Genomic DNA, 26,468 nt, shown 5'->3' on the forward strand with positions numbered 1-26,468 from the left:
ATGCCTTCATTTGAATGCCAGACTTTATAAAGACGAGCACTTCGGTCTGTCGGGGTCGCTGACAGCTTGCCGTGATTGTCAGTCAGCAACAAGACGAGCAAATGGACTCAGTCTCTCACCTCTCCACCGCCATCGCCTCATTTCCTTGTGCCACACGTTGAGTTGTCATGACGACAAAGAGCTCTTATTCAGAGCTGTCTATTGTGTGCACTGCTCAGACTACAGATTGGTCCACGAGCCCCCACACGCATACTCTCTTTTATCCCTCATCCTTCATGTGAGAGTCGCAGCTTTTGTCCTGCTGCTGCTTCGACTCCGGACATGTGACATGTGCAGCCGTCAGAAGATCCGGCTTTAACGGTGGCCGTGGCTCCGTGTGTGAAGGTGATGACATGTATTTATAATATCCGATCCCCAAATCACTCCCAGGGTCTTTGACGTGAGCAACCCCCTCTCTGGTTTTCTGTCTAACATCCACACTCATTAGCACCACGTGTGTCAGTTTTCACACGTGGTGCTGCACCGCTGTGTTGCACCAGAGTGTCGACAGAACCATCATGATGATTTATGCTTGCGTAGAGCTTCAGATGTAGTCTGTATAAGAGCCTGCTGCCCGTCACCAGGCGATGGGGTTTCTATCATGTTGGTACTGGTTCATTCTAAAACCGGAGGAAACGGCAGGACAAACGTGGCAGTACATCTTCTCGTGCTCTGCATCGATGTGATGTGCAACAGGTTACGGAGCAGATGCAATGCAGACGCAGATTTAAAGCCCCCAAAAGTTTTAGATTTGATGAGTCGCATATTTATGTTTAGTTACGTGTAAAAATCTGACTCTCCGTTCCTCCGTGTCGCCCTTTTTCTCGTTGCCGCTGCTGAACACGCCTCACTAACACCTGACTGAGACATGATGTCGAAGCGCGGTGCTGTCTGATACCGTCAGTGTTCATGTCTTCATTCTCATGTTCTCATTCATCACTGTTATCATAAAGTGTCAGTGTTGCATCACTTCCTGTGTGTGTGTACGTGTAACCTGGCATGTTTACTTTCAGATCATGCACCACCTGTGAAAACAGCATGTAAGTGGTCCTCTAGTGTGTAATGCTACTTACACCCCGCCGCCATTACTAACCCCTTCCTCCCCTCCCGCTCAGCCCTGGGATCGCTGCTGGCCTCAGGCTTGTGCTTTCGCTAGTAAACGTACTTTTTTTCTGTGGTAGGAGTAGGAAATAGATGGTGGATGGGTTTCCGTAGCAACTGCTGCCTGTATTGAGACATTATTTGGGCTTCTTTTTTAAGCACCATTTTGTCTTTACGAGCAGCGTGCTGGTGCCAGCTCTCGCCTGCCTGACAGCCATAACGCTTTGATAAAGAGTGGAGGATATTCCTGCGAGCTCTTTAGGCTGCTGTTATTGATACTCCCACAGAAAGGACTTCTCAAGGAAGAGGAGAGGGAGGGAGAGGAGGACAGAAGGCTTTCTGGGTTTTCAGGGTAGTTGGCTTCTGTTTGGCGAGGGATGATAGCATCATGTTTACTGCGCTGTGACGGGAGGAAAAGGCCGCCACGCCGGCTGATCGGAAGAGAAACGTAGTAAAAGAAGTCATCAGTGAAGCAGATGGCTCACTCCCCTCACTCCAGACTTAATGAAGAGTTTAGATACACGACAGCCTGTTCAGCTGAGCAAGGCACAACAGGGAGATTGAACTCTGAGTGACCAAAGAGGTTTATTTTAACAGGTATACATTCGAAATTGTCCCTAAAGATGAGGTAGATCATGTCATCAAGACTTGAACTCAAAAACACTGGAGAAAAAAGGTCAGGTCAGCCAGAGGAAACCAAAACATGTTTTATTGCTTGTTCCTGCTGAGGTTTTTTTGTTTTGTTTTGTTTTTTAATACAGTTTTCTCAGTCATTTAAGAAGCTCTTCAACAATATTAAAGCTAGCAAGTGAAGCTGTTGACGTCTGGACTGTATGTTGTATAAAGCAGGAGAAAATGTGGAAAGTCTTGAAACAAGTATCTGGATTTTCAGGCTGAATTTTGCCCTTAAAGGTTAAATCTGCAGCAGCAAACATCAGCTCCTCCAAAACCAAAGTGAACCAACACAGATGGACTAATCGCAGTTACCGATGGCCCACTGACCAAGTAAAGAGTGTCACTTATCATGGCTCATCAGCAAGAACTGTACAGCACGAAACTAGATAATTACAGGCTCATTTCAGAGACTCCAACCCATCTAGAAGTCAATGCAGTGCAACCTGAGAACAGAGGTTATAATACAAAACCACAACATCAATCCCTACAACATTACAAATAGCCAGAGCATGGTGTGCCTACCACCATAAATTGGACACCACCTGGAAAACACAAACGAATGTCGGCCCAAAACGTCATGGAACTGTGATGGCGACCTGAAGGAGATGGATCTGGTGTGGGTAAGCCGGGTTGGGCCCAGATGGAGGCAGATCAACAATGTCGTCCAGGGATGATGAGGACTCATTCTCACTGTAACGTTCCAGAACTGCTCCCAATGAAGACATCTGGAAGAACACGTCAGCTACCTTACTTCCAAAGGCAGATGGAGACTCGGGTCACTCATCAGTTTGTTCATTCATACGTGGTACACGGCAGCGTGCAGCAATTCATCCACAGAAACCAGTTCCACCCTTTGTCAGTGCTATCCTGTGCGTTCGTCAGCCTTGAAGCCTGAACCCTCCTCTCGACCCCTCGTTGAGTCACCTCGGGTACTAAAATACGACAAACGGTAATCAACAGGCCGAGTGAATGCAGCAGGGAGTTCAGCACAAGTACCTCTCTGAAGGATAAACCTCCATTTCTGCTGCTTCTTCTAAACAAAGAAAGCTGATTTTTTTTTTTCCCCCTCTTTTTTGGCGTTTTTCTTTTGAAGTTTGCTGACGCCTGGAGGTGAAGTTTGTTTTCTTGGTTTCTGAGGTGGTTTGTAGGTGACGGCTAAACAAAGCGTTGCTTTGTAGAAGATTGTTTTCTCACTTTTTTTTGAAACGCTGCAAAAAACCAAAACCAAAAAGACCTAAAGATGTTTGAAACCAGGTTTAAAATAACACGTTGCCTTTTTCTTCCATTTGTCAGCTTGAGAAATGGAACAAAAAGGCAATTTATATCAACACGAGCTGACATGAATCGAAAACTAGATTTTATTTTGTGAGTTTCTTTCTGAAATGTGATTTTCTGCAGATTAAATGTCCTTTATCACGTAGAGAAGCTTCTTCAATCTCTGTAGAGTATTACTTTACACTCCACTTTTTAGAAAGATGCAAATTGTTTTTTAAATGTTTCTCACGAGTGTACAAACCCCTTCGTAAACATCTGGCATCTGCTTCACGTCTCGCTGATTTCTTTGCTCTTCCACCAGCTCTGCTGTGATCTCTAACCCTCCTCCTCTTCCTCCTCAGCTCTAACAGCAGGACTCACTGACTGCACTTAGACATGGAGACCAGGGAACGGGCTCTTTGTTCAGACCTAATGGGAGTACGGCAGACGGGGCTTCATGTTTACATGCTGTGGGTTAATGGGAAATATGAAAAGGAGATCAAACATTTGACCAGGTTGTGCTGATTGAGATTCTGTGTTTAGTCCTGTTCCTGAGCCTTGACCTGTGTATTAACAGCTGTAGATATAAAGCAGCATTTCAGTAGAAGGTTCGTGGTCAGGAGTCCATGTGAATCGTAGACAAGCGCAGGGTAAGATTTAAGCATGAGAGCCAAAAGCAACAATCAGATATGAGCCCGTCCTGAGTTTATGCTGGTTGCTGTCCTCACAAACAGCAGACAAAGCTTTTGGATTTGTTTCATCCAAAAAGTGTGCAGGCCTGTCAGACTTTACATGCATTTCAAAGATGACTCAGTGCACTGATGGAGATGACCGCTGGAAAAAGAGATTTAACTTTTTTTCTGAACTTCCTGTGTTGAGATTCCCATCGTTTAGGCAAGGCAAGTGTATTTATATAGCACAATTCAACAACAAGGTGATTCAAAGTGCTTTACAGAGACATTAAAAAACAAATAAAAAGCATGATTTAAAATTGATTAAAAAAACAGTAGATACAATCAGAACAGTAGATAAAATCAGTTGTTAAATGTAAGTTTTGAAATTTAAGCTTAAAAGTGTGGATTTGGTGCTTTATTCAAATGCAGCTGGGTGGGTGAGTCTTCAACCTGGATTTAAATAAACTGAGTGTTTCAGCTGATCTGAGGCTTTCTGGGAGTTTGTTCCACATATATGGAGCATAAAAGCTGAATGCAGCTTCTCCGTGTCTGGTTCTGACTCTGGGAACTGATAAAAGACCAGATCCAGATGACCTGAGGGATCTGGAAGGTTCATACTGGGTCAGGAGGTCATTGATGTATTTTGTAGGGGTGCAACGATACACAAAATTCACGGTTCGGTTCGGTTCGATACTTTGGTGTCACTGTTCGATATTTTTTCGATACAAAAAAAATGTTCATGCCTTTTTAATTTGTCATTTATTAAAATTATAAATATATATTTTAACTCAAAAGTACAGTTTTTAAATTTAACCCTAACCCTTGTGCGTGTTTTTTATTTTGACAGCGAATGCGCACCTGCGGACCACTTATGTGCAGCCCTGGTTATTTAGCTCGTCATATTGCAGCCACAGAAATTATTTTGTCCATGAAACCATAAAGCTGCACTTTCTTTTTGCCTTATAGTCTGATTTGTCATAACTTCTCCTGCTGCTTTTACACGCGCACTCACATAAGCTCAGCGATTCTCTGCGCGATCAACCTCTCACATGTTTAAGCTTGCTGCAGGAGATTTCACTTGTCATGTTTGCATAGTAAGCTAACGATTAATAAGACGATGTCAGAGGAATTGGTGCACAAATTATCATCACTCACAGATCAGTACTGTCGCTCTCTATACACAGTTCGCACGTTCAAGTGAAAGCAAAAAAACAAGCGCAAATTCAAACGCGACTTCAATATGTCACATATTGACAGTGGCTCACCGATGCCAATGACATAATTACCCAGCTACATTTCTGAAAGAATGCAAAAGCATTGACATATATTTTTCCTACAATAGCCCGACGGGCAGGGCAGAGATAGATTTTGGTAGCCCGACTGAAAAAATCGCTAGCTCCGGGACGTCGGGCTAGCGATATTGCAAGCCCTGTATCTGATTGAGGAATCACTCATCTTTGGAAAAGAGAGTTTATTACAGAGAAATGGCTCTTTCCAAAATAAAAGCTATACTATCCGCTTCTTCTGGGCTATATTCTCAGCAGCATAAGGAGAATCATGTGCTAACAGCTGTCTAAATGACTCGGCTAAAGTTAGTAGCATGCTTGTTGTTTTTGTCTTTGCACTAGGATGATGTCGGCGTAAATGTGCAGTCATATTCGTTGTGTTCCCACTAGTGCTTTCAGGTTAATCTCGTTGAAATGACCTTAACGCCACAACACGGCAAATCTCCGTTAACGAGCTACCGCCGATCGCTCCGTGCATGGGGCTAGACGGCCAACACGTTAACGAGCTAACTGCGCTAACACACTAGTTCACACCAATGTAATTGAGCACTGCATGGCACATCCAACATACTGTTTTACTTTAGTCCATGACTCGCTTACCTTCAGGGTCATACGTCACATGAAAACCAAAATAATTCCAAACGCCAGATCTGAATGAGAGTGGGGGAGGTCCATGTTGCTGAGAGCTTAACTTCTGTCTCGCTAGCTTGCCCTGTGCTCTTCCTCCTGACTATGCTGTCTGTGTGGAGCGCTCAGTGGATCTGCGCTCGACAGTGCAGCCTAGGCGGAGTAGTCGAACACAGATTCACTGAGCGCTCAACACAGACAGCATCGTCAGAAGGAAAATTGATAAAATAAATTACAAATGTTGTATTGTTCGATACATATGCGTACCGAACCGAAAGCACTGTATCGAACGGTTCAATATCGATACGAATATCGTTGCACCCCTAGTATTTTGGTCCTAAACCATTCAGAGCTTTATAGGCCAGCATCAGAACTTTAAAGTCTATCCTCTGACGGACAGGCAGCCAGTGTAAAGACCTCAGAGCTGGACTGATGTGGTCCACTTTTTTGGTCTTAGTGAGGACTCGAGCAGCAGAGTTCTGAATGAGCTGTAGTTGTCTGACTGATTTTTTTTTTTTTTAGGTAGACCTGTAAAGAGGCTGTTACAGTAATCAAGCCTACTAAAGATGAATGCATGGACTAGTTTTTCCAGGTCCAAGACATCAGATCTTTTATCCTTGAAATATTCTTGAGGTGATAGTAAGCTGATTTTGTTATTGTCTTAATGTGTTTTTCTAAGTTAGGTCTGCATCCATCACTACACCCAAATTTCTCGCCTGGTTTGTGGTTTTTAGGTGTATAGATTGAAGTTCTCTGGTGACCTGTAATCGTTTTTCTTTGGATCCAAAGACTATTACTTCAGTTTTGTTTTTGTTTAGCTGGAGAAAATTGTGGCACAACCAGTCATTAATTTCCTCAATGCATTTACCAAGAGCCTGTACAGGGCCTCGGTCTCCTGGTGACATTGTGATATATATTTGTGTCATCTGCATAGCTGTGGTAGTTTATTTTGTTGTTCTTTATAATCTGTGCCAGTGGGAGCATGTAAATGTTAAACAGAAGGGGTCCCAAGATGGAACCTCGGGGAACTCCACATGTGATACTTGTCTGCTCAGATGTGAAGTTACCTATTGATAAAAGTATTTCCTGTTTTCTAAGTATGTTTAGGGGAATACTGACGCAAGGTCAAGCAGCCTCTGACTTACAGTGCTGTGTTGATGTCAAGAACAAGATCATTTAAACTCAACACAGGTCAAGCTTTTTTTTAATCACTTGCATTTTAATGTACTTTAATTGCAGATTTGGTATATGCAAGTTTGCCTTAAAAGACTTTCATGCCAGCTGGTAAACACGAAGCTGCATCCTGTAACCAGATCTTCTAGTAGAAAAAAGGACAAACTTGAAGGTTACGAAGCTACCAATGACACCCCTACGGCTTTAATTAGATGTGCCTTTAAAACACCTTAAAGTTTGTCAGATTAAATGTATGTAAAACTGTATCTACTGAATTCACAGAGGTTGAAGGTAGATATTATTTACCAGGATCAGCCTCTCTTTTCCAGTTTTTATGCTAATCTAAACGGTCGCTGCTGTTTGGAGTGCTACTGAGTAAAATGCAAAAATATTCCTTTAAACTGTCCAGTTTGAGAATGTCAGATGTAATTTGTGCTCAGGCAGCTGTTGTTAATGTCTGTATGCTCACTGCAACTCACTATTGTGTCTCTTGCATAATTAACGAGGCCGAGCAGCTTTTAGCTAAAACACTAAAACGAGCTGTAAACATTGGAATTAGTAAGTTCAGATAAAAACAACTCCAGCCTTTTCTTTCATGTCATTAAGCAAAAAACTAAAGTTTTAAACATCCTCTGAGCCTTAGTGTGGTTTGTTGAAATTCTTACCCTCGTCTCCAAGTAGAAAACTATTTTTTTTAAAAAACAACAACATGTTTTTGTCTATCTTTAGTCTGCAAAGAACTCTGTCTTTACTCTGCTTCATAAGTTAATGCACAGGTTGATAAACAGGAAACAGGATAAGCTACATTTACCATAACCACTTCCCAGGCTACTGCATGTAAACATGGTCTCTGATTTATGAAAGACTCCTAACTTTTTTTTAATATATTTCCCTCTGCATCCAATCAACAGCCCAGCAGAACCCAGCCCCGCCTATACCGGCCCGGCAGTACGAGGTGGCGATGAACCGGCAGCAGCGCTACTTCCGCATCCCGTTCATCCGGCCGAGCGACCAGTACAAGGACCCCCAGAACAAGAAGAAGGGCTGGTGGTACGCGCACTTCGACGGACCCTGGATCGCCAGGCAGATGGAGCTGCATCCCGATAAACACCCAATCCTACTGGTGGCAGGTCAGTACAACCCAGATATCTGAGGGAGGCAAAGACTGAGCATGGAAATAAATCTCTGTCTTTACCTTACGTTATACATTCACCTGTGTTGGAAACATTTCTGCACACATATGTTAGTCGACAGTGGCCGGGTTATTCTGTTCTTTGAGAGTCTATCCATCTACAGACTAAATGAAACAACATATATATGCACCAAGTTAAACACAGTTACACCACCCATTGGGCTGCATCACAGTATGACAGAGTGAGTGACAGGCATAAGGAAACAAGCAGTTAAAGAGTAGAAGAAAAAACGAGAAGAAAGGGTGGAGGTGGAGAGGAAAATCGATGAGTTGATTCTGCGACAGCCACAGAAAGAAATGAAATCAGAAGCAGCACTTCGCTGTTAATCAATGTTCAAGACTTTGACTTTGTGCGAGTGCAGCAGATTGATTATATTCGAGTCATAATGCACCGTCAGGTCGTTCTCCGTAGAGACGCAGAGGCTTTTATTTTTAGGAGGCCCGTGCAACGAATCATCAACCGCGATTTGACGAGCTCTCCTTCGAGAATGCCAGAAATCACGCGTCAGCTTTTATCAGAACATTAGAGCGATACGCTGCAGTTTTCATTCTACATGACTTTATTCAGTTCAATTTAATTTAATTTATACAGCGCCAAATCACAACAACAGTCGCCTCAAGGCGCTTTATATTATAAGGTAGACCCTACAATAATACATACAGAGAAAAACCCAACAATCATATGACTCCCTATAAGCAAGCACTTTGGTGACAGTGGGAAGGAAAAACTCCCTTTTAACAGGATTAAGAGATTAATAACAAGAATGATTTAATGCAGAGAGGTCGATTAACACATAGGGAGTGAAGAAGAAACACCCAGTGCATCATGGGAATCCCCCAGCAGCCTACACCTATCCAGAGTTACTAAGAGAGGATTCAGGGTCAGCTGATCCAGCCATGACTATATGCTTTAGCAAAAGGGAAAGGTTTAAACCTAATCTCAAAAGTAGAGTGTCTCCTGAATCCAAATGGGAAGCTCCATAGAGGAGGGGCCTGAAAACTGAAGGCGCTGCCTCCCTTTCTACTTTTAAATACTCCAAATGTTGCAACACTACTTGTTTCGCCGTCAATTTTCCTCAACACCTCACTTCATATTTATCATATTTCATATTTGTCTGTAGAGAGGGTCTAGCCTAGGACCCTTACTGGATACCGGCGCCCCCAGGTGGGAATCGCACTTGCGAATCCCATTCCAAAGCCGTGCAGTCTTACCACTACGCTATCCAGCTGCAAGCCTCCTGAATATGTGCCTTTCATAAATGCCTTCCTTTTTTTTTTCCTCAGAAATTTCCCTCATTCCAACAGTTTACCTTGTCGATAACATTCAGTTTTTACTTAAATGTAATCCCTTGATTGACCTGATATGCTGCTCTTTAATTCCCGTGTCTAAAAGAGATTTTATGAAAGTAAATGTTTAACTGGGGATAAACATTTACTTTGAATTGTTAAAGTGTGCCTGGGATTTCTTTAATTGTCCTCTATACAGAGCACTTCAAAGAAAAACAATCTGGAATCTTTTTCCAGTTGCATTAAAGAAAAAAGGTTTGAAACTCCAACATTTGTCAGAGCAAAGTGTAATATTTGTATTCTATTGATAACATAATATAACAGATATCCACAGATGCTGCTGCATCCTCCCACAATTTGCCAAATTAAATGAAAGCGCCTGAGTGAGTGTTTGTGTCAGAACAAGCTGTAAAATCGCAGATTGTACCAAATGACGAGTACAACAACAGTAAAGAAGGAAAAAACGAAGCGTTTGTTTTGTTCACCCACCTGTCTGAGCATATGTGTGCTGATGAGTTCAAACATCACAACTCCTAGCAGCATATTTCTCAACTTTAATTTGGCTCTGAGGGCTGCACTCGTCTGTGGGTTTGAGGCTTTATGAAAGCGAGTCACGGCTGTGCAGGATGTGTGATTTGAACACTGTGAGGTCGTCGGTCTCAGAAAGCTCATGTCGTAGGGAAATAGCTGCTGTTTTGCAGCCGCTGTGTTCAGACGGCGTCAGTATGTGGGTGAGTAACTGCCTCATATGACACTCAGAGAGCACACTGCTGCAACTTGTTATTGCCTTAACAGCTGTAGATACACACTGAATGTAAATTGCAAGCATTGAATATGTTTGGTGGAATAAAGGCATTGAATGATTCTAGGGCTACAGATTTAATTCAGACTGTTAAAGTGGGCCTTAAACACTCTGTGATTTCAGATATTAAGAGGCAGTATCATTCAGGGCCATTTTCATTCTGGGACTCTTAAGAGGGTTTAGTTAACCTAAACACGCAATTCATGTTTCTGCCCATAAAATTTTGGTTGTTGGTTTTTAATTTTCAGTGTTGTACTGCTGTATAGTTTTTTAGTATTACAGAGGTGTATTTGCACTAACTGGGAACATTTGGTCTGCTAAAAGAGCTGAAATTGAGTATAAATATGCTCTGTATTAGCGTTTGTCTCCTTGAGGGGCCCTTCCTTTAAAGACCCCCAAACATCTAATTGGCCAGCTTCTGGAAGCCTGCCGGCAGCACCAGGAGCTTGTCAGTTGTACTGCTCGTACTTTGCGGCAGTCACGATGTTTGTCTGCTGTTCCTGTTGAAAATGAAGCAAAATTACTTTTAGCTACTTTTAACTCATTATTTGAAACTTTGGCTGTGTTTAAGCCTCTAATGTAAAAGTAGATAGCAACCACATCTATAAAAAAAGATTATTGGTGAAATATTTAGAAAAACTTTGTATTGTGTTTTTTTCCCTTTGTTCACATTTAAACCCCATTTACATAATCTCTATTTAAGATGACGTTATTTTTAGCTAACATTTTAGATATGCTAGCAGCAGCTCTGGGTTTTTTGTCAGTTGTCAACATGTTTCACAATAATGTCTAATTTTACCACCATAATTTCTCCCCATTTTAGAGATAAAAAACTTTTTTAGTTTATGGTGCAGTTTAACAACATTTATACATTTAGTATTTTAGCATGCTAACATGCTAAGTACATACATTTGAGCTATTAACATGGTAAAAAAATATATATATACTGTATCAGAACATTATTATCAACATTATTCTCGTGTCGTAACAAAATATTTCAGAGGAAGTTAAAAATTCTTACATTTTTTAAACAAAGGCTGTTAAGGCTGCTAACCTTACGAACGTTAGTTTAGCATTATATAACAATATGCACAACAAAGAAATGTGTTCAAGATGTTAGCATTCAACATTTTATTTAAGTTTGATATTTTTGTTAAATATCAAACTGATTTGTGTAAATATGCAATCATATTTAGCTTTACATTTATTTTGTGGCATTTATTATTAACACAACTTTTATATTTTTCTTTAAAGGGTTTATAACTCTCATAGACATCTCTCCCATTGTTTTCCTATTTGAGACTAATAGCAGCTTTACACTTTAACTAATTTATTCTTTAACTTTGTATTAAACTTTGAGCAAACTTAGAATCGGAGAGGATCTAAAATAGTAAATAATTAAATGAATGCATTGAAAGAAGAAAAATGGCTAAAATGACTTTGCTATCCAGAGAGAAATACATTTCTTTATACAACAGGCATCTGCACTTGGTTCTCTGTTAAGTAAAACTTCCAAATGAGAGATGTGAGCTATTGCCACAGACTCGTGGTGGTTTTCCAGTGTGAAACTATTCTGCAAGCATTTTTGTTGACAGTGCAGTTGGCCTTGTTTGAGTTCCTCATCACTGCGTTTCACGTCTTTTTTTTCTTTTCTGACTCGTTTCTTCTCACAGGAAAGGACGACATGGAGATGTGCGAGCTGAGCCTGGAGGAGACGGGGCTCTCGAGGAAGCGGGGCGCCGAGATCCTCCCCCGGCAGTTCGAGGAGATCTGGGAACGCTGCGGCGGGATCCAGTACCTCCGCAGCGCCATCGAGAGCCGGCAGGCGCGGCCCACCTACGCCACAGCCATGCTGCAGAGCATGTTCAAGTGACGGGGCCCGGAGGCGGGGCTTCGCGCTGCAAACAAAGGGACGAATGCACCAGCTACCTGACACAGATGGAGTGCGGGCGCGCTGCACAGGTTCTGACTCCAGGGCGTTCGACGTGAACGGCGTTTTGTTTTTCTCAACTGTCCTTTTGTTTTTCCTCCGTTTGATGAGTTTTCGTTCTCACTGGCTTTTGGTTCCTCAGTGGGGGCAGGGCGGGGAAGTTTTGCATTGAACCCTATGCAGAAACGAAAAATCATGCTAAATGATCACATCCGGTTGTTTTCCAACATTTCTGTAACATGTGTGCAAGTCTAACTATGAGGCCTTAATACTACTTTAACAGGGTTTAAATGCTGAAAGGTAGGACTTTCTGTTTGTTTATTCAAAGCTGCCTCCCCAGAACAAGTTTAATTCCTCTGTAATTATGCATTCCTGATGATCCTGATGATTACACTGAAATCTCACAGGTGTGTCGCTTCCGTCTTAACAGCTAGCTGGTGATCCCGCTCCGACTTAAAAGCTGCTGTTTACGTCGTCCTCATGCGGTTATTGGAGGGTGAAAAAGAGAAACTCGCACAAGGAGCTGCAAGCTCTCACCACGAGGCTGCATGCATGGGTGTCCGATTATTCCACCGAATTAAATCCAATATTTACAAATACTTTTTTTTTTAATTACCTCCTGTTTTTCCAGCTGAATGTAACTTGAGACCTTGTTGATTTTTTCATGTCGTGATTCTTTTGTTTCTTCTCATCGTATGTGATTTAAATTAGTAAAGGGTCCAAAAACCTTTTGAGACCAAACGTGGCTCCGGACATGAAACCTTGTTTTTGGTTTTTTTCCTCATTAGCGGAGCCCCATCCATGATTAATTTCTGTTTAAGGAGCCGAGCAGAAAATGTGAATTAATTATGCAACTGCTGAGTGCTGAGATACGACTCCACGTGTTCGTGGTGTTTTTCAGAACAGATCAGCGCCGCAAAAAGAGACCCGAATAACTCAGCCATGCTTCAACACTTTGAATTTGATTTGTTTAGTAATTTGCAAGTGCAGCGAATCCCAAGGTAGCACAAAACAATATGGTTTGGAATCAGTTGTTAAGATATTCTGTCAGACTGGACATTTCCCTGCTGTGTGAGAAGCTTTCGAGCACGAACTCTACGATGCACTGGTACTTGGCCTCAAACTGGAACATTCATATAACACTGAATATTTTCTATAGGGCGGTATGTGCAGACAGCAGTGTTATTCCTACTGGAATGTAAAAGTTTATTTTTCAAAGAACAGTTTCTACTTCATCGGCTTGGGCACATGAGATCGTCAAGCAATAAATCACACAAACTCAGCTAAGAAGGAAAAAACAGGCCTCTTTTGTCATTACTTAGAAGAAAAAAAAACAACAATGACAGACAATCTGTGGTGACGTCGCACTGCGTTATTCCCCCGAGCCTGTTTGTTCCCAAGCTTTCTGTTCCCCCTTTGATGCTCTGCACAAGAAAAATGTGGCTGAGATTGTCTGAAAGCATGAACATCTGTCTTGTTGCAAAGTAGCCGAACCCCTTTACAGACAGCGATAACAGCACAGCCAGGATGGATCTGATAGTTGATGAAGACGGCTCACTTACCACCAGCTAAATTTAAAAAGAACCTAAAACTTGATTTAAACATTATTTTATTAATCTCAGAAGTAGATTATATAAACAACTGCATGTAGCAGAGGGGTTTAATATAAGCATGCTCTGCATAGCCAGGCTTTTGTTTTAGCTGCTTTAGCTGGCTATACAAAACCTGAATTATCACAAAAGAGGCTGACTCAGGTTTTTGGCATTGGGCTCTGAGCACGATCACTGAAAAGGGGAATTTAATTCCCACATCGTAAACAAACGAGGCCCAATTTGTATCTGAGACATGCAACAATATAAGGTCATCAAAAACCATATATCACACGTCAACATCAACAATTGATGAAATCATACCATTTGGGTACTAATTAGGTTAGAACGACTGCTATCAATAGTTAAGTGAGTCCTTTTGGGACATTTCCTGTTAAAAGCTGCGTACAGTCTTGCCTACTGGAGCCAGAGAAAGACTAGAAATGCCAACCAAACTGATCAGAGGGTCAGATTACAATTTTGGACCCACTGCGAGCTTGGTGTGTGGGCCTCTTCCACAGCAGACATGTTGACCTAGCTCGGTTCCATTTACTAAGCCATCGCACTGAACCAGGAGCCGAGTGGACTGCGGCCATTGTTGATAGACACAAAATGTTTTGCTGGGGAAAAGGCCCATCATCAGTGTGGGGGGAACTGCAGCAGGACTATCTTGGAGACCGTATAATCTTCATGATTCATTTTGCCAAATAATAGCTTTAAAAAACATCAACATGGAAAATCAGACTGGTCCAGGAATTTTCATTTGTAAGGATTCCAGCCGTGTTTGAAGCAGGTCAGAAAACCTCAAATTTCTTCAGTAAAATCTGTACCAAATACAAAGATCAACTTCACCAAGCTTGGCATTTGTATATAATGTGCCAGTACACGTGTTAATGCTGAGTGTAAAGGGGACGCGCTCTGAGCTTTGCCGTCATTAAGACCTCAGTGTTTGTTTTAACCAAGTGATGACCTCGAGATATTTTCCTCCATAACATGCAAAGAAAGTCTTGTGGATTTGCTGCGATCTGTTTCTCGCCACACATTGCAATCATTCCTGGGGAAGCACTGCCTTTGTCCACTGTCATTTTTCTAACGCTGATCTCTAACGGATGAATAAAAGCATTCCATGTTTCACTCACCTCTCGCCTCCTCTTTTCCACCTCAGAGAAAATGCTTTCAAAATGAAGAAGATGGAGTTTTATTCAGCAGTTTTGTATTTTCAACTACTGATTGTGAAACAAACACATAATATTTTAAGACTTTAAATAAGAAAAGTCCACATTACAGTCATTGGGGGAGGCTTCCCTCCCCACACAAGCAGCAATAACCATCAGTAGATGCATTGATTTGAGACAAAAACAGCGAACAGTGTTTACATCAATAAGACGACAGCATTTGGGAAGTTTAAGTATCGGTTTGATCTGTGACATGATCCGTGCGAGTAAGATTAATCCTGAGAAAGGTAAGATTTGGTCTTACTACCTACGACTTTAATGGAAGATCATTTGACTCCACAGAATTCATTTACAAGTATAACGCCATATAAATGAAACTAAAAACAAAAAGCTTCTTTTGTTCTGTTTTTTTTTTTTTTCAGTTTCTAACACAATGAAAAATGTGTCCCGAGCCTCTCAGCAGGAAGAGATTTACAGGGCCCGCTCACCAGTTTTATGGTGTGTTCACATCAAACATGAATACCGTTGCATTGGGATGCTTATTGTTATTGTTAATTATTGTTATCCATGCATTTTTTTAACCAAAAAAATGCAAATAATTTGTTCTTTAAAATGCCAAATTACAGTTATTTACTTGCATTGCTGAGCAGAATGACGAACTGAACGTTCTGTTTGATTCATTTCTGGCTTTTCAGAATAGAACTGCATGGCGGCTTACATTTGGGCAAAACCACATCAGTTTTCAGTTTGACTAATAAACCATATAATTTTTAGTTTTAAGCAAATATTTCTGACAGATTTCCAAAATATTTGTTTTCCTGTGCCCAGTGTAATAAGCACTTACATATAAATTATATACATTTTTTGTTGATGTCAATCAGAATTCCGTTTTTTTTTTTCTCTACATAATATTAGCTTACGTGCTAGCGTGGACAAATTGCTGTGTCCTAGGGTTTACTTGTTTTTAGACAAACATTAACACTGCTGACTGTTCACCTTTTTTTTTTTCTTTTTTTTTTTTTTTTTTTTTTGCAAAGGAAAGTCTATGACAACTTCATTTACTCCAAGCTCTTAACTTTTTTTTTCTCGTCTCTGTGTAAAAGTGAATTTGAACTGTATAGCTCCAGCTGCCCTGAAACAACATCAGATTTGACAGTTTAACTCACGTAAACTGACCACTACCAGTTCATGTTGGTGCAAATTTGCAGCATAATATAGACTAACATATGTAAATGCATCACGCAAGAGAAAGTTTATAACTGGCGTCCTGTTTAACTGTCTAATAACTAAAAGTTCATCCATGCTTTCTAACCAAACAATGACAAATAATCCTAATCCAAAGGATATATTACTAGCTTTGTTGCTGCAACATGGTTTTCAGCTAGCTCAATTTACTAACTCTTTGCAGTGCAGTTTAAGTTTATGGCAACTACATCCACTTCTAAGCCTCTAAACTGACTCAAATGTACATTTCACAGGTGTGCAAGTCGCACCTTTGATGGTATGCGGTACTTGAGTTCAAATTAATCCCCTCAATGAACTTTAGGGGGGTTTTGCGTATTGCTTGACTTCCTGTGTAATAGCAGCAGAATGTAAATAAAAATTACAGAAATATCACAAACAATATAGGGAACAATTAGATAACACCAAGAGTTACACGGTAAACGTTTCTAGTTCACGGTGTCTGTCAGAGCATGTAAGAGCTAATATTACATTAAGGATAGTTAATGCATGTACACAAAGGATAAATCCATGAATCCATGTTGCATATATTTAGAACTTTGAGAGCTATATGTACTATCATGGATGAACAATAAAAACGTTGGTTATCCTCTGACAGTTCCTCTAGCGCCACCACCTGATCAAATTAATTCTCTCCCAGCTCTGCTGTAAAATGTTAGTATGCTAGCATGCAAATGTTAGAAACTTATTCAATAAAGCGGGCACTATGTTAGCATTCAGCCACCCACTAATGGTGCCACCTTTGATCAGTTATTGTAGCTGTAGACAACTGCACTGCATCTCAAATTGTGTACTTTACACTTTTGCTGTCAAATTGTTGTCAGCGACCATAGTAACAGTAGTGGTCAGTATCATAATAGGGATAGTGAAATTAAAACAGTCCAAATGTTGAGAATGCTCAATACTTTTTAGTCGCCATGTTAGCTAGGTAGCAAAAAAGACAGAACCACAAACTCATGCAAAAGTTGTTAACTAGCTAAAAGCACCATATTTTTATTGGGCCTTTATGCTAAATGGCTTGTGGTATTGTTTTATGTTTAGCTGTGTTGAATTGTTTCTGTCACTGTTAAATGTATTATTAGAAGACTAAAAAGTTTTAAATTTTAGCAGTTAGCATTACAGTCACAACCAAAAACTGCAAACAAGAAACAAACACTAAGTACTGTGTTTGATTTATGACTACCATGCCGAAAACACAATCACATACATAGTGTTACATGAAAAACTCTTTGGGTCTTGTTAAAGGTTTATTTTTTGACGCCTGAAAAAATGTCTTTGGTTAACTGTGGTTTTGTTATAGAAGGGTTCGGGGTTAGGTCAAGGAAGTGGGTGGATTTTTATTTAGGTTTTGTTGTAACTGTAGATTTAATGTTTAATACTAGCAGCTAGCACACAGTGAGTGTAATGTTCAGTTTGTGACAACACATTTAAAAGATAATAGCTTTTCATTTCTAAACGATCTGCTTATTTAACAAGGCTGAAGCAAAATCAAACCTTAACCATTGATGGGTCACCTGATTTCATGTTTTGTTCTACATCATAAAATAGATACAACTATTCTGTAATCACCCAAACTCCTGGATTTTGAAGCCACTACATGTGCCAGAGAAGGTGTGATGGTAATCCTCAACATTTTCACAGCAAATACAGGAACTCCGTAATTTTACAACAGTTTGTCAACAGTTTGTTAGTGTTTCATTAAAGTGTAAATCATCTTGCAAAAAAACATGGAAGTATTCCCACAGCTTAATTTCTGCAGTAACATCCAAGAAAAACCCTGTGGCTACATCTTAAAGGATCCAGGTGTTAACATCAAGGTTGGCCAATGCATACACGTTTTACTAACGCGGAGTCTTGAGCAATCAGCATTAGCTCAGCACTGCACTGCAGCTAGCCATAGTTTAAAGCTCTAGATTCCCAACCTTGGGATTAAGACGAGACCATAAAACATTACAAAAATTAAATATGGGGCATAATAAATCTAATAAGGGATGAGAGAAAGAATAAATATTGGATATTTTAACCTCATTAAGCATCCAAATGTCCTTTGAATCAAACTTGATAGAAAAGTAATAACTTTTTTTTTATCACTACTGCATCTTCACTCGATATATAAGGTTCAGGTGTACAATAGGAAGTTAAAGAACATCTCTATTATTTATCTAGAAAATATTATCTGAACATCATAAAATTATGCTGGTATGAAACAAATTGCTACCCACCACTGGAGACCTTTTTTTTTTTTTGTAAATTGCATTAACATCTGGGGGAACCATCAGATTACTTCCTAATCATGTGACACACAGCCTACAGACATATAGAGTCAGCAGACATATATAAAAGCAGTCCAGGGTCAATCGATATCAACCCGATCGATGCTGTGGTCGTCCCCTGAGCTCCTCTTCATCGTCAGCTGCAGACGACAGCTTTCTGACATTTTTAAAATGGCCTAAACGTTTGTTTTCCCCGATGGCTGGCTGTCCTCTGGTATGAAGCTCAGAGCGCTGGGGAGTGTAGAAGCCAGCGGTTTGTCCCGAAACCTCCTCAGCTCTGCATCAACTTGAATTTAAACCGAGTGACTGAATGAGGCCGCGATGAGTCCGAGTTCCTGTTTCAAAGAGACAAGAAACAAGATCGGTGTTTTACATGTCAGTCGTTGAGCAGCCTTTGGGGAATTAAAACTTTGGCACCACAGCCAGAAAAAATGTATAACAATAAATAGGTAAATTTATGCTTTACATAACAAATTAGTGATTACTTTTTTCTGCTATAAATCTTGAAACAGTTTTTCTTTCCATATCAGGACATCTACCCTCAAACTTTCCCGGATTAGGACCAGTTTTACCCTACACTGTTAACGAGCCCTGTAGATTACCACACGATGGGCTTTCTTAATTGCCTTTAATGGCTTGATTTGTTTACCCGATGGTTTTAATTGCTTCTTAATGGCTTCATTTGTTTTAATATTTTTGCAGCACTTTGGTCGATGTGACATATCAATAAACTCTCTCGATTTGTGGTCCATCGTTTACAAAATCCACAAACTTACACAGTCAAAGAAGGGAGATTTATTAGCTGTCCCTATCATCACTGTAGCTTAATGTCCCCTGTAATTATTCATGTGGGTTTGGGAGAGCTCCAGACACCAAGATGTATTCAGTGCAGGTTTTGTTTTCAATATTCAAGGAACTCAAAGCCAAGTCTCAGTGTTGAGTTTTCTTGTCATTCAGTTGTGGTTTCTCCTCCATTAATATTACAGAAAATTGGTACTTTCATTATTTATATGAAACAAACAGCAGTGGTAAGTTTAAGTTTCAGGGGAGAAAAACTGGAGCTACATTACACTACCAGGCTTTTTTTTAATTTATTTTGAGATTTCATATAAATAAAACTGAAATCAACAGATTACAAAAGTATTTAAGAATAGAATTTAATTAATTTAATTAAGCAGTTAAGTACATCCACTTCCAGAGCCCTGTAAAATAAATATTTTTCCAGTAACTGTGGATCCAAAATGCTGCTTTCTGCCCTCAAACTTCTCCGGTGTTGCAGTTAATCTCAGCAGTAAACTCTTCAGCCTTTTCAAGGGTTCAGAATCTCTTTCTAAACGTACACGGAGTGATGTGGGAGCCGGCACAGCAGAACAAAGACTTTAAGGCGTGTGACCCTGGTGGAGGCTGCAAGCCGCTGTCGTGGTTTATCTTCCTCTGAAAGCCTTTCAGAGATGTGGTTGGGGGGAGATGCTCTGAAATTACCTCGCAGCTTTGTGGCGACTCAGACCCCGAAAGAGGATCAGAGAGGAGGTAAAAGGTGGGCTCAGGACAGTTTGTACTAAACAGCAGCGTCAGGTCAGGGTTTAGTCGTCCTCCTTTGGGAGGTTTAATTACTCACTGGTCATCTGCCTAAACACACAGCAGCTTTAAACCAATCGGGGGTTTACACTAGCAGGACAGATTATCTTACTGTGATTATTTTATCGTGCTGTAAAGGCGTACACAGGTGTTCGTGTTTGGGTTTAGAGCTAATCTCACACTGGGAGAAGGAGGAGGAAGGTCTCTGCATCATCTGATAACACTACCACTTCTTAATCAGCTCCACTTTACACAATGAAGTCCTGCTGAGTGTGCATCATGTTCTCTCCTGGCTGCAGCACACGAGTCTACATGAAGGACACAAACCAGTCCCCTCTCACCTGTGGTGGTGTTCTCATGTGCCGTCCGATCCTTTATATTCTATTAACTGGAAAGGGCTGGGAGGGAATAGCCGTCTTTGTGTCTGCAGAGAAAAGAAAAAGCGGAGAAAATGAGGTGGGCAGGTATGAAACTGCAGCTACAGCAACTCTGCACATGCACCAAAATCAGCCTCTGTCCTGAAGCCACAGATATCAGAGAAGATCTGCAAATACTGCAAATGTTCAAAATACCTGCAGAGGAAAGAGAAAAAAATTACCTAGACTGTCAGCAGATTACACCAAACAGACTATTTATTTAACTCCTGTGAGAAGCACCTCGAGCCTGAACCTGACTGATTTACAACTTTCCACTGCGGTTTATCTGCATGTAATCAAACAGTCCCTCCTTCACAGCCGAGGCACAAATGAGCAGACGCTCAGCTCCTGCGAGTACAAAGCTTCAGACATGCAATGTTTTTATTTTCAACCGCAGAACATGCATTTTATTTAATGACCAGCTCAGCTGTTAATCAAACTGAGCGTGTCTCTCTCTGCAGTGTGATTTGGTTTCATTGCTACTCAGATCAAACATGAAGCTTGATTTGAAGTAAAAACTCTCACTTCTCTTTTACTCTATTTAGGCAGCATCATCCAAGGGCAGCATACAGCCATTTGAAACACATTTAAGTCATAATCTAATGAATTTGTTAGGATTTCTAAGTTTTTATTACTATGCTATGCAAATTAAACATTTCCATCTGAAATATTAAGTTGATGCTGTGGAGTCCATTGAATCTTGTTGTTAACGGATGACATATAAATCCTGCTTCCAGTCCAAACTCCTACTCCGTTCATTAAGGCTGTTGTCTTTATAACGCATTTTAATGCTTAATATTTTATTATATTTAACCTGAACACGTTTTAATCCCTCAGTCAGAACACGGTGTATTCCGGTTTGGACCCGGAAATGGTTAATGACGCCTCAGGCACAAAGTCCTAGGGACTGGCCCAGTCGTTGTAGGAGGCTGGTTGCAAAGAGACATATTGTGCTGCACCAAAAACCTCTCTGTGACTGCTTGGGTGGGCAGTAGATGGCTGTGGTCACTCGTAGTTTGCATGGAAAACGCAGAGTAGTCTGCAAACACTGGCTCACTGCTCTCAGAGTGTAAGTAACACTTGGAAAATTAAGACACAAAGACGAAGCAGAAAATTTTCTCCTTCAAAGTAAAACTTTGGAATGCTTTGGCTGTAGTGGTGAGGCACAACTTTTATTTTGAAGGCCAATGTTCCCCATTTCCAGTTTTCACAGTTTACTACTTAACATTATTCGTTTGCATTAGAGCCCTCTTGCAGTAAAAGAGAAAATATATAAAATACATAAATAAATACAATCCATCAATAAACCAGCGTGGCATAATAATGTCTTGCACAGCTTTACTATCTTATGTGCATTTGGTCTAAAACACAGGAAATATTTCTGTCTTTGCAACTTGGTGAGTGTTTGCAGAAGTCAGCGTATTTCATGGAAACTGTGGACAACTGTGGTAATCTGCGAGTGACCAAACCAATCACAAGGTAGTTTCTGATTCAGCACCGTATCTTAGCAACCAATTTCACCTAGCAACTGCCAGCAACTATTTGCCAACCAGTCAGGGAATAATACATTAGTGACCAGGGTTCACTGGTCTCTAGGCCTGTGTGACTGGACCTTTGTTAAAGTCACGTGAATAGTGGTCTAGTTAGTGGACAGCAAAACCTGAATATACACTGGTCTTGCAGTTGCACAGTAGCATCATATTGCAGGATAATGGTTTGTACACAGTGTGTACGTGCGAGCTGTTTCTGAGGTTGCACAGAGGTACTCTCATCTTAAACTAAAGAGCTAATTACACTGAGTTTCTTTATGATCTTTCTTCATTTTGTTCTGGTTCCAATATCAAAGAGCGCTTGTCTCATGTTGCTGTTAAATTGCAGTTTGGCAGCAACAACGTCACTATTTCTGGATTTCTATTTCAAATCTGGTTCTGGCAGGACTCTGAAGGTAAACCGTTAATGTGAATTTCTCTGCATTTAAGCAGCATCAGATTAGCAGTTTTTACTGATTTACCCTATTGTTGCAAACAGATTGCACATAATTGCCAAATTTATCCAATTCAATGTAGACTGATGGACTGACTGTTTGAGTTTCCATTTTAACACCAGTTGAAAATGGCTGCGAGAGGCTGCAGACTTCATCTCCATCTTCTGTCATCTCTAACCACTGAAACATTAGCTTAAGTAATTTGATGGACAACAGAAATGGAAAATATTTCAATTAAAAAAAAAAAAAAAAATCACAGTTCTGAAAGAAACAAAATGATTTGTTGCAGCATCTTGAAGTGTACACGAAACACTATATGTATGATGACTCCTTTACTGCTAAAGACAGAGAGAGTGAAAGTGTAAAGAATATCTTTGGTTTGTTAACATAAAACTCATTGTTACAGCCAGGAGCAACTCAAAGGTGATCCCCTTGGACTGAGTTTAGGTTTAGTCCCTCATTTTCCTCTGAGTTATCGGTTCTGTCACTAGTTAGCTAACATAAACTAATTTAAGTCTATTAGCCGCAAATCTCAAAGCTAAGCTGGAGAGACAAATCAATCAATAACCTTTTTATTTAGCAAAAACCTATTTTTTTTAATGCATGAACCAGTATTAGGATCTGTTTTCATAAGCCCTTCATCAACTCAGCTGGTCTTCTGTAGAGAACCCACCAACGCAGGAACCACAAAGAAAGGCAGGATTTAAAGTGAGATCTTTCTTACTATGAAGCGACAGCTCTCCTTTGCTCCATTACTTCCTCTAATGTCCATTTAAGGCTCGCTCCAGATAGGAGTCGGTCCCCATAGACTTTGATGTTAAAATGTTTCACGTTAGAGCAGAAATAAATGCATTTAGAGCCTGCTACAAAAAAACGGTTTGGGCCTCTGTGCACAATTATCCAATTTAACTACAGAAATTACACACAGGCTGATGCTCTGCAACACAAACTGTCTTATTTTTAGTGCTCCAAAGTCACTCTTTTTTAAACTGTGCAATTCAAATAACTTCACAATATCTGCTTTAAAACACTACATTAGCATTTATTTGTGCCAGGTTGGTAGGTAAAGTCACCCAGTGCGAGTTTGCAGCAGATAAAAACACATTACTGAGGAAATTTTTTTTTGAAATATCAACTGAAGATTCACCCTGCGTGGAACTAAAACCTCCACCTTCCCCAGCTTCACCCTTTAAACCGCATATTAGAAAACCACACATGGTTGTACGCCTAGACACTAAAACCAGTCTGTTACACCTGCACTCACCCGGGCAAACACCCAACTAAAACAAGTCTGAGCCAGCCAGCGAGCAGGATTAAAGAAACGTGACCTGGAGTATCAGGGCCACATGGAGAGCAAGGTGCTAAAGAAAACCTGCACAGCTTTGTAGGAAAAAGAAATGGGACTCCTCGGAGTCGTTCCCTGTGTGCCTTTTCGGGGAGTCTTTTCATTAGAAAGCGTACCAAAATGATTTCACTGCTGCCAGCTCTCTGTGCTGTCAGGCAGCCAAATGAGATTAAAAGGAATGTGCAGCGCCGCGGTACTAACCTGCCAGGTGGTGTTCGGTGTTTACGGCTGTTTTTGGTTTCTTTGTCCTCTCTCGGCCGGTCTGGACGCTGGATTAGACCTAACAGGGTTCAGTGTTAATGAAACGTGGCAAATCTAAGTCGACCGCCACCCCCTCAATCCCCCAAGACGGAAGAGCGTTTCGGGAGGAAACCGGCAGCGGTTTCTTTCTGCTGCTCGGGCCAATCGGGCCAATCAAATATTCATGTTAAACAAAACCACAAACCGCAGCTCCGGTTCAGGGAAAAATCACGTCCGTGTCCTCGGCTCCGAATGCAAATGAAGACATTCGGGTCATCGACTAAATGTAAGAAAATCAGATGTCAGACTTTGCTTCAGGTGCACATCTTTCTGCACTTCACCTGTCATTTGTGGGCACGAGCATTCAAGCCTGAACTGTGTTTACTTATTTATAAAATGCAGAAATATCACATTTATCCAATTAGTACTGCTGCTTCACTCTTTCCTAGAAGCCGTTGGCAGTTACAGAACAAATACCCCTGGTTGTGGATCACTGGGCTAAGATGCTGACCGTGTATTTGTGTGTCCCTGGAAACCATCTCTCCTCCTCCTCCTCACATTTCCTCTAATCTCTCTGCTGTCCGCTGCCTACAAAGAGACAAGAAATCCCCCGAGATAATAAAGGAAATCAAAATAGTTTCCAAGCACCATCCAAATATAAATTCCTGTGCCCCCAAAAATGCTCTTTTTCTTCTGATTGATGAAACTTTTCATTATTCATATTCAGTTACTTGGTAAACATAGCCCTCCTCTCCTGCAGAGGTATGTGGGCCGTCGCTATGAGTACCGTTGGTGCAGCTGTCCGCACGCTGTTGCTGTTTCTGATGGAATCGTAACGAAAACGGGAATTTGTTTTGGAGCTGCTCTTTTGGGCTGCTAATCTTAACCCACCCCAAGTTTGGTGATCACGACGTGGTCAGGAAGGTCGAAGAGTAAATGCAGAAATAAAAAAAGGTCAAAAGAATGTGGAAATATGTTGTCACTTGTTTTGAGTTCTGTGCAAAAGTCTTGAGCTGGTCAAGGTGGAAGCAAGAGAGCTGTTAACCATATCCTCCAAAAGCACTGTATTTACTTATTTATTTGTTTATTTGGTATTTTGAGGAACAAGAAACTTCCGTTTTTAGTCTGAACCTCCAATTATGATACTCAAATTAGCTGCTGTGCTGTCCCTTATTTTCCTGCTTAAGTTTTTAACAACTGGGTTTCGTGTAGGTCAGGATTTTACAACAACGCTTAACAAGATGAATTCAAAGGAGATCACAAAGGATTAGCCCCTAATACACCACACTTCTTAGTTTTCTTGTGTTTTTCTCCAACGAACAATAAACGAAGTCCTCAGTCTAGAAGCTCAGAGCTGTGGATCTCCTGCCTGTTAATCTGTGGACACAGAAGCTGTAACGATGGCGTTTTAATACGTGTTTTACGCTTTTGTGGTTTCTCTAATGTCTCACCACTGCAGATCCAGAAAATGAAGTTTGTGCTGTCTGACAGGTGAAACAATGCAGACCCAAAACTATCTGTGCAAAGGTTGAGCTGATGGAAAATCGACGTTTGAGCGTGAGAGAATCTGAGGTGCTGTGTGTCAGGAGGCGAGGTGCTGGCATATAACGGTGCTGAAATTAGATTTTTCTGGCAGTTGAGCGGCAGCGACTCTCTGCAGGTGGTTAATAAAAGAAAAAACGCTTTCTCTCCGTTAAAAATCAACTTAGCATTGATTTACAGTGGTGAGGGGCTGGATGATGGAGGGACGGATCAGACAGAGAGAAGGAGGATAAACACCACAGCAGAGCAGAAGACCGCTAAAGGCTGTGCACAAAGATATTACTTCATACAAGCATGGTCAGTCTGAATTCAGAGGCACATTAAAGCTATTTGGGGCAATTTTTCCATCATTTGACCATTAAAGTGACAAGAAACTGAAAAATATCAATCGCACGATCAATCCCTCAGTCACAAAGTGACAAAACCCACAAAAAGAAACCAAAACATTAAATCAATTTTCTTTGCAGCGTTGGATCTGTTTGTCCATCTCATATCCATCTGTTTGATGAACCACATGTGCAAAGATTTTTCTTTTTTTCTCTGACAGTTTTCAAAACCAGAAATAAGGAGCAGGCGTTACCAAAATCACGATCTCAGTTTTAAGCAACATTTTGCTATAAACCAAAGCATCAGACACAGTTAATCTTTAGGATGATTACGGCACTACGTTACATCTCGAAGACTGCCAAACTTACCAAAACTCAGAAAATCATCTTTACACACACACACACACACACACACACACACACACACACACACACACACACACACACACACACACACACACACACACACACACACACACACACACACACACACACACAACGTGGATTAAACAGCAGTAAAATTAGTCCTGAACAAATATTGATAAAAGCGCAGAGAGCAGCTGCTGTTACTGAGTCTGTTTGTTTCAGCAGACAGATGTTTGGTGTTATTGGATTAAATACAATTAAAAAAACCAAGCAGAGCGTCGTCAGATTTCCTTCAAAGTTTCCATAAGAGTTGAGAAAAAAGTCTTTCCAGCCATTATCTCACCCTGTCTGT

At 40.8% G+C, this 26,468-nt stretch overlaps 2 protein-coding genes across 7 annotated transcripts in view; one reads left to right on the top strand and one right to left on the bottom strand.

Annotated features, from left to right (window-relative positions):
- LOC147313188 (unconventional myosin-VI) overlaps positions 1-14,763 on the top strand; it is a 157,855-nt gene extending 143,092 nt beyond the window's left edge. For 4 of the 5 annotated variants that reach the window (XM_086265186.1, XM_086265188.1, XM_086265187.1 and 1 more), the window contains 3 exons: positions 1,053-1,079; positions 7,741-7,959; positions 11,784-14,763. In XM_086265186.1, coding sequence (XP_086121312.1) covers positions 1,053-1,079; positions 7,741-7,959; positions 11,784-11,983 — 446 coding nt within the window. In that variant the 3' untranslated portion in view covers positions 11,984-14,763. The remainder of the gene's footprint in view (positions 1-1,052; positions 1,080-7,740; positions 7,960-11,783) is intronic. The other variant, XM_086265189.1, reaches the window with a different exon arrangement.
- LOC147313191 (uncharacterized) overlaps positions 14,192-26,468 on the bottom strand; it is a 62,120-nt gene continuing 49,843 nt past the window's right edge. For both annotated transcript variants that reach the window (XM_086265184.1, XM_086265185.1), the window contains 2 exons: positions 20,239-20,321; positions 14,192-18,654 (listed from right to left, as the gene is read on the bottom strand). In XM_086265184.1, coding sequence (XP_086121310.1) covers positions 20,282-20,321 — 40 coding nt within the window. In that variant the 3' untranslated portion in view covers positions 14,192-18,654; positions 20,239-20,281. The remainder of the gene's footprint in view (positions 18,655-20,238; positions 20,322-26,468) is intronic.

The sequence above is a fragment of the Aulonocara sp. 'chitande type north' Nkhata Bay genome, linkage group LG15 (genome assembly GCF_057382095.1).
Source record: "Aulonocara sp. 'chitande type north' Nkhata Bay isolate Kocher_YH1m ecotype deep benthic linkage group LG15, A_spYH_male_GT1.1, whole genome shotgun sequence".
In the NCBI taxonomy this organism is placed as follows: Eukaryota; Metazoa; Chordata; class Actinopteri; order Cichliformes; family Cichlidae; genus Aulonocara; species Aulonocara sp. 'chitande type north' Nkhata Bay.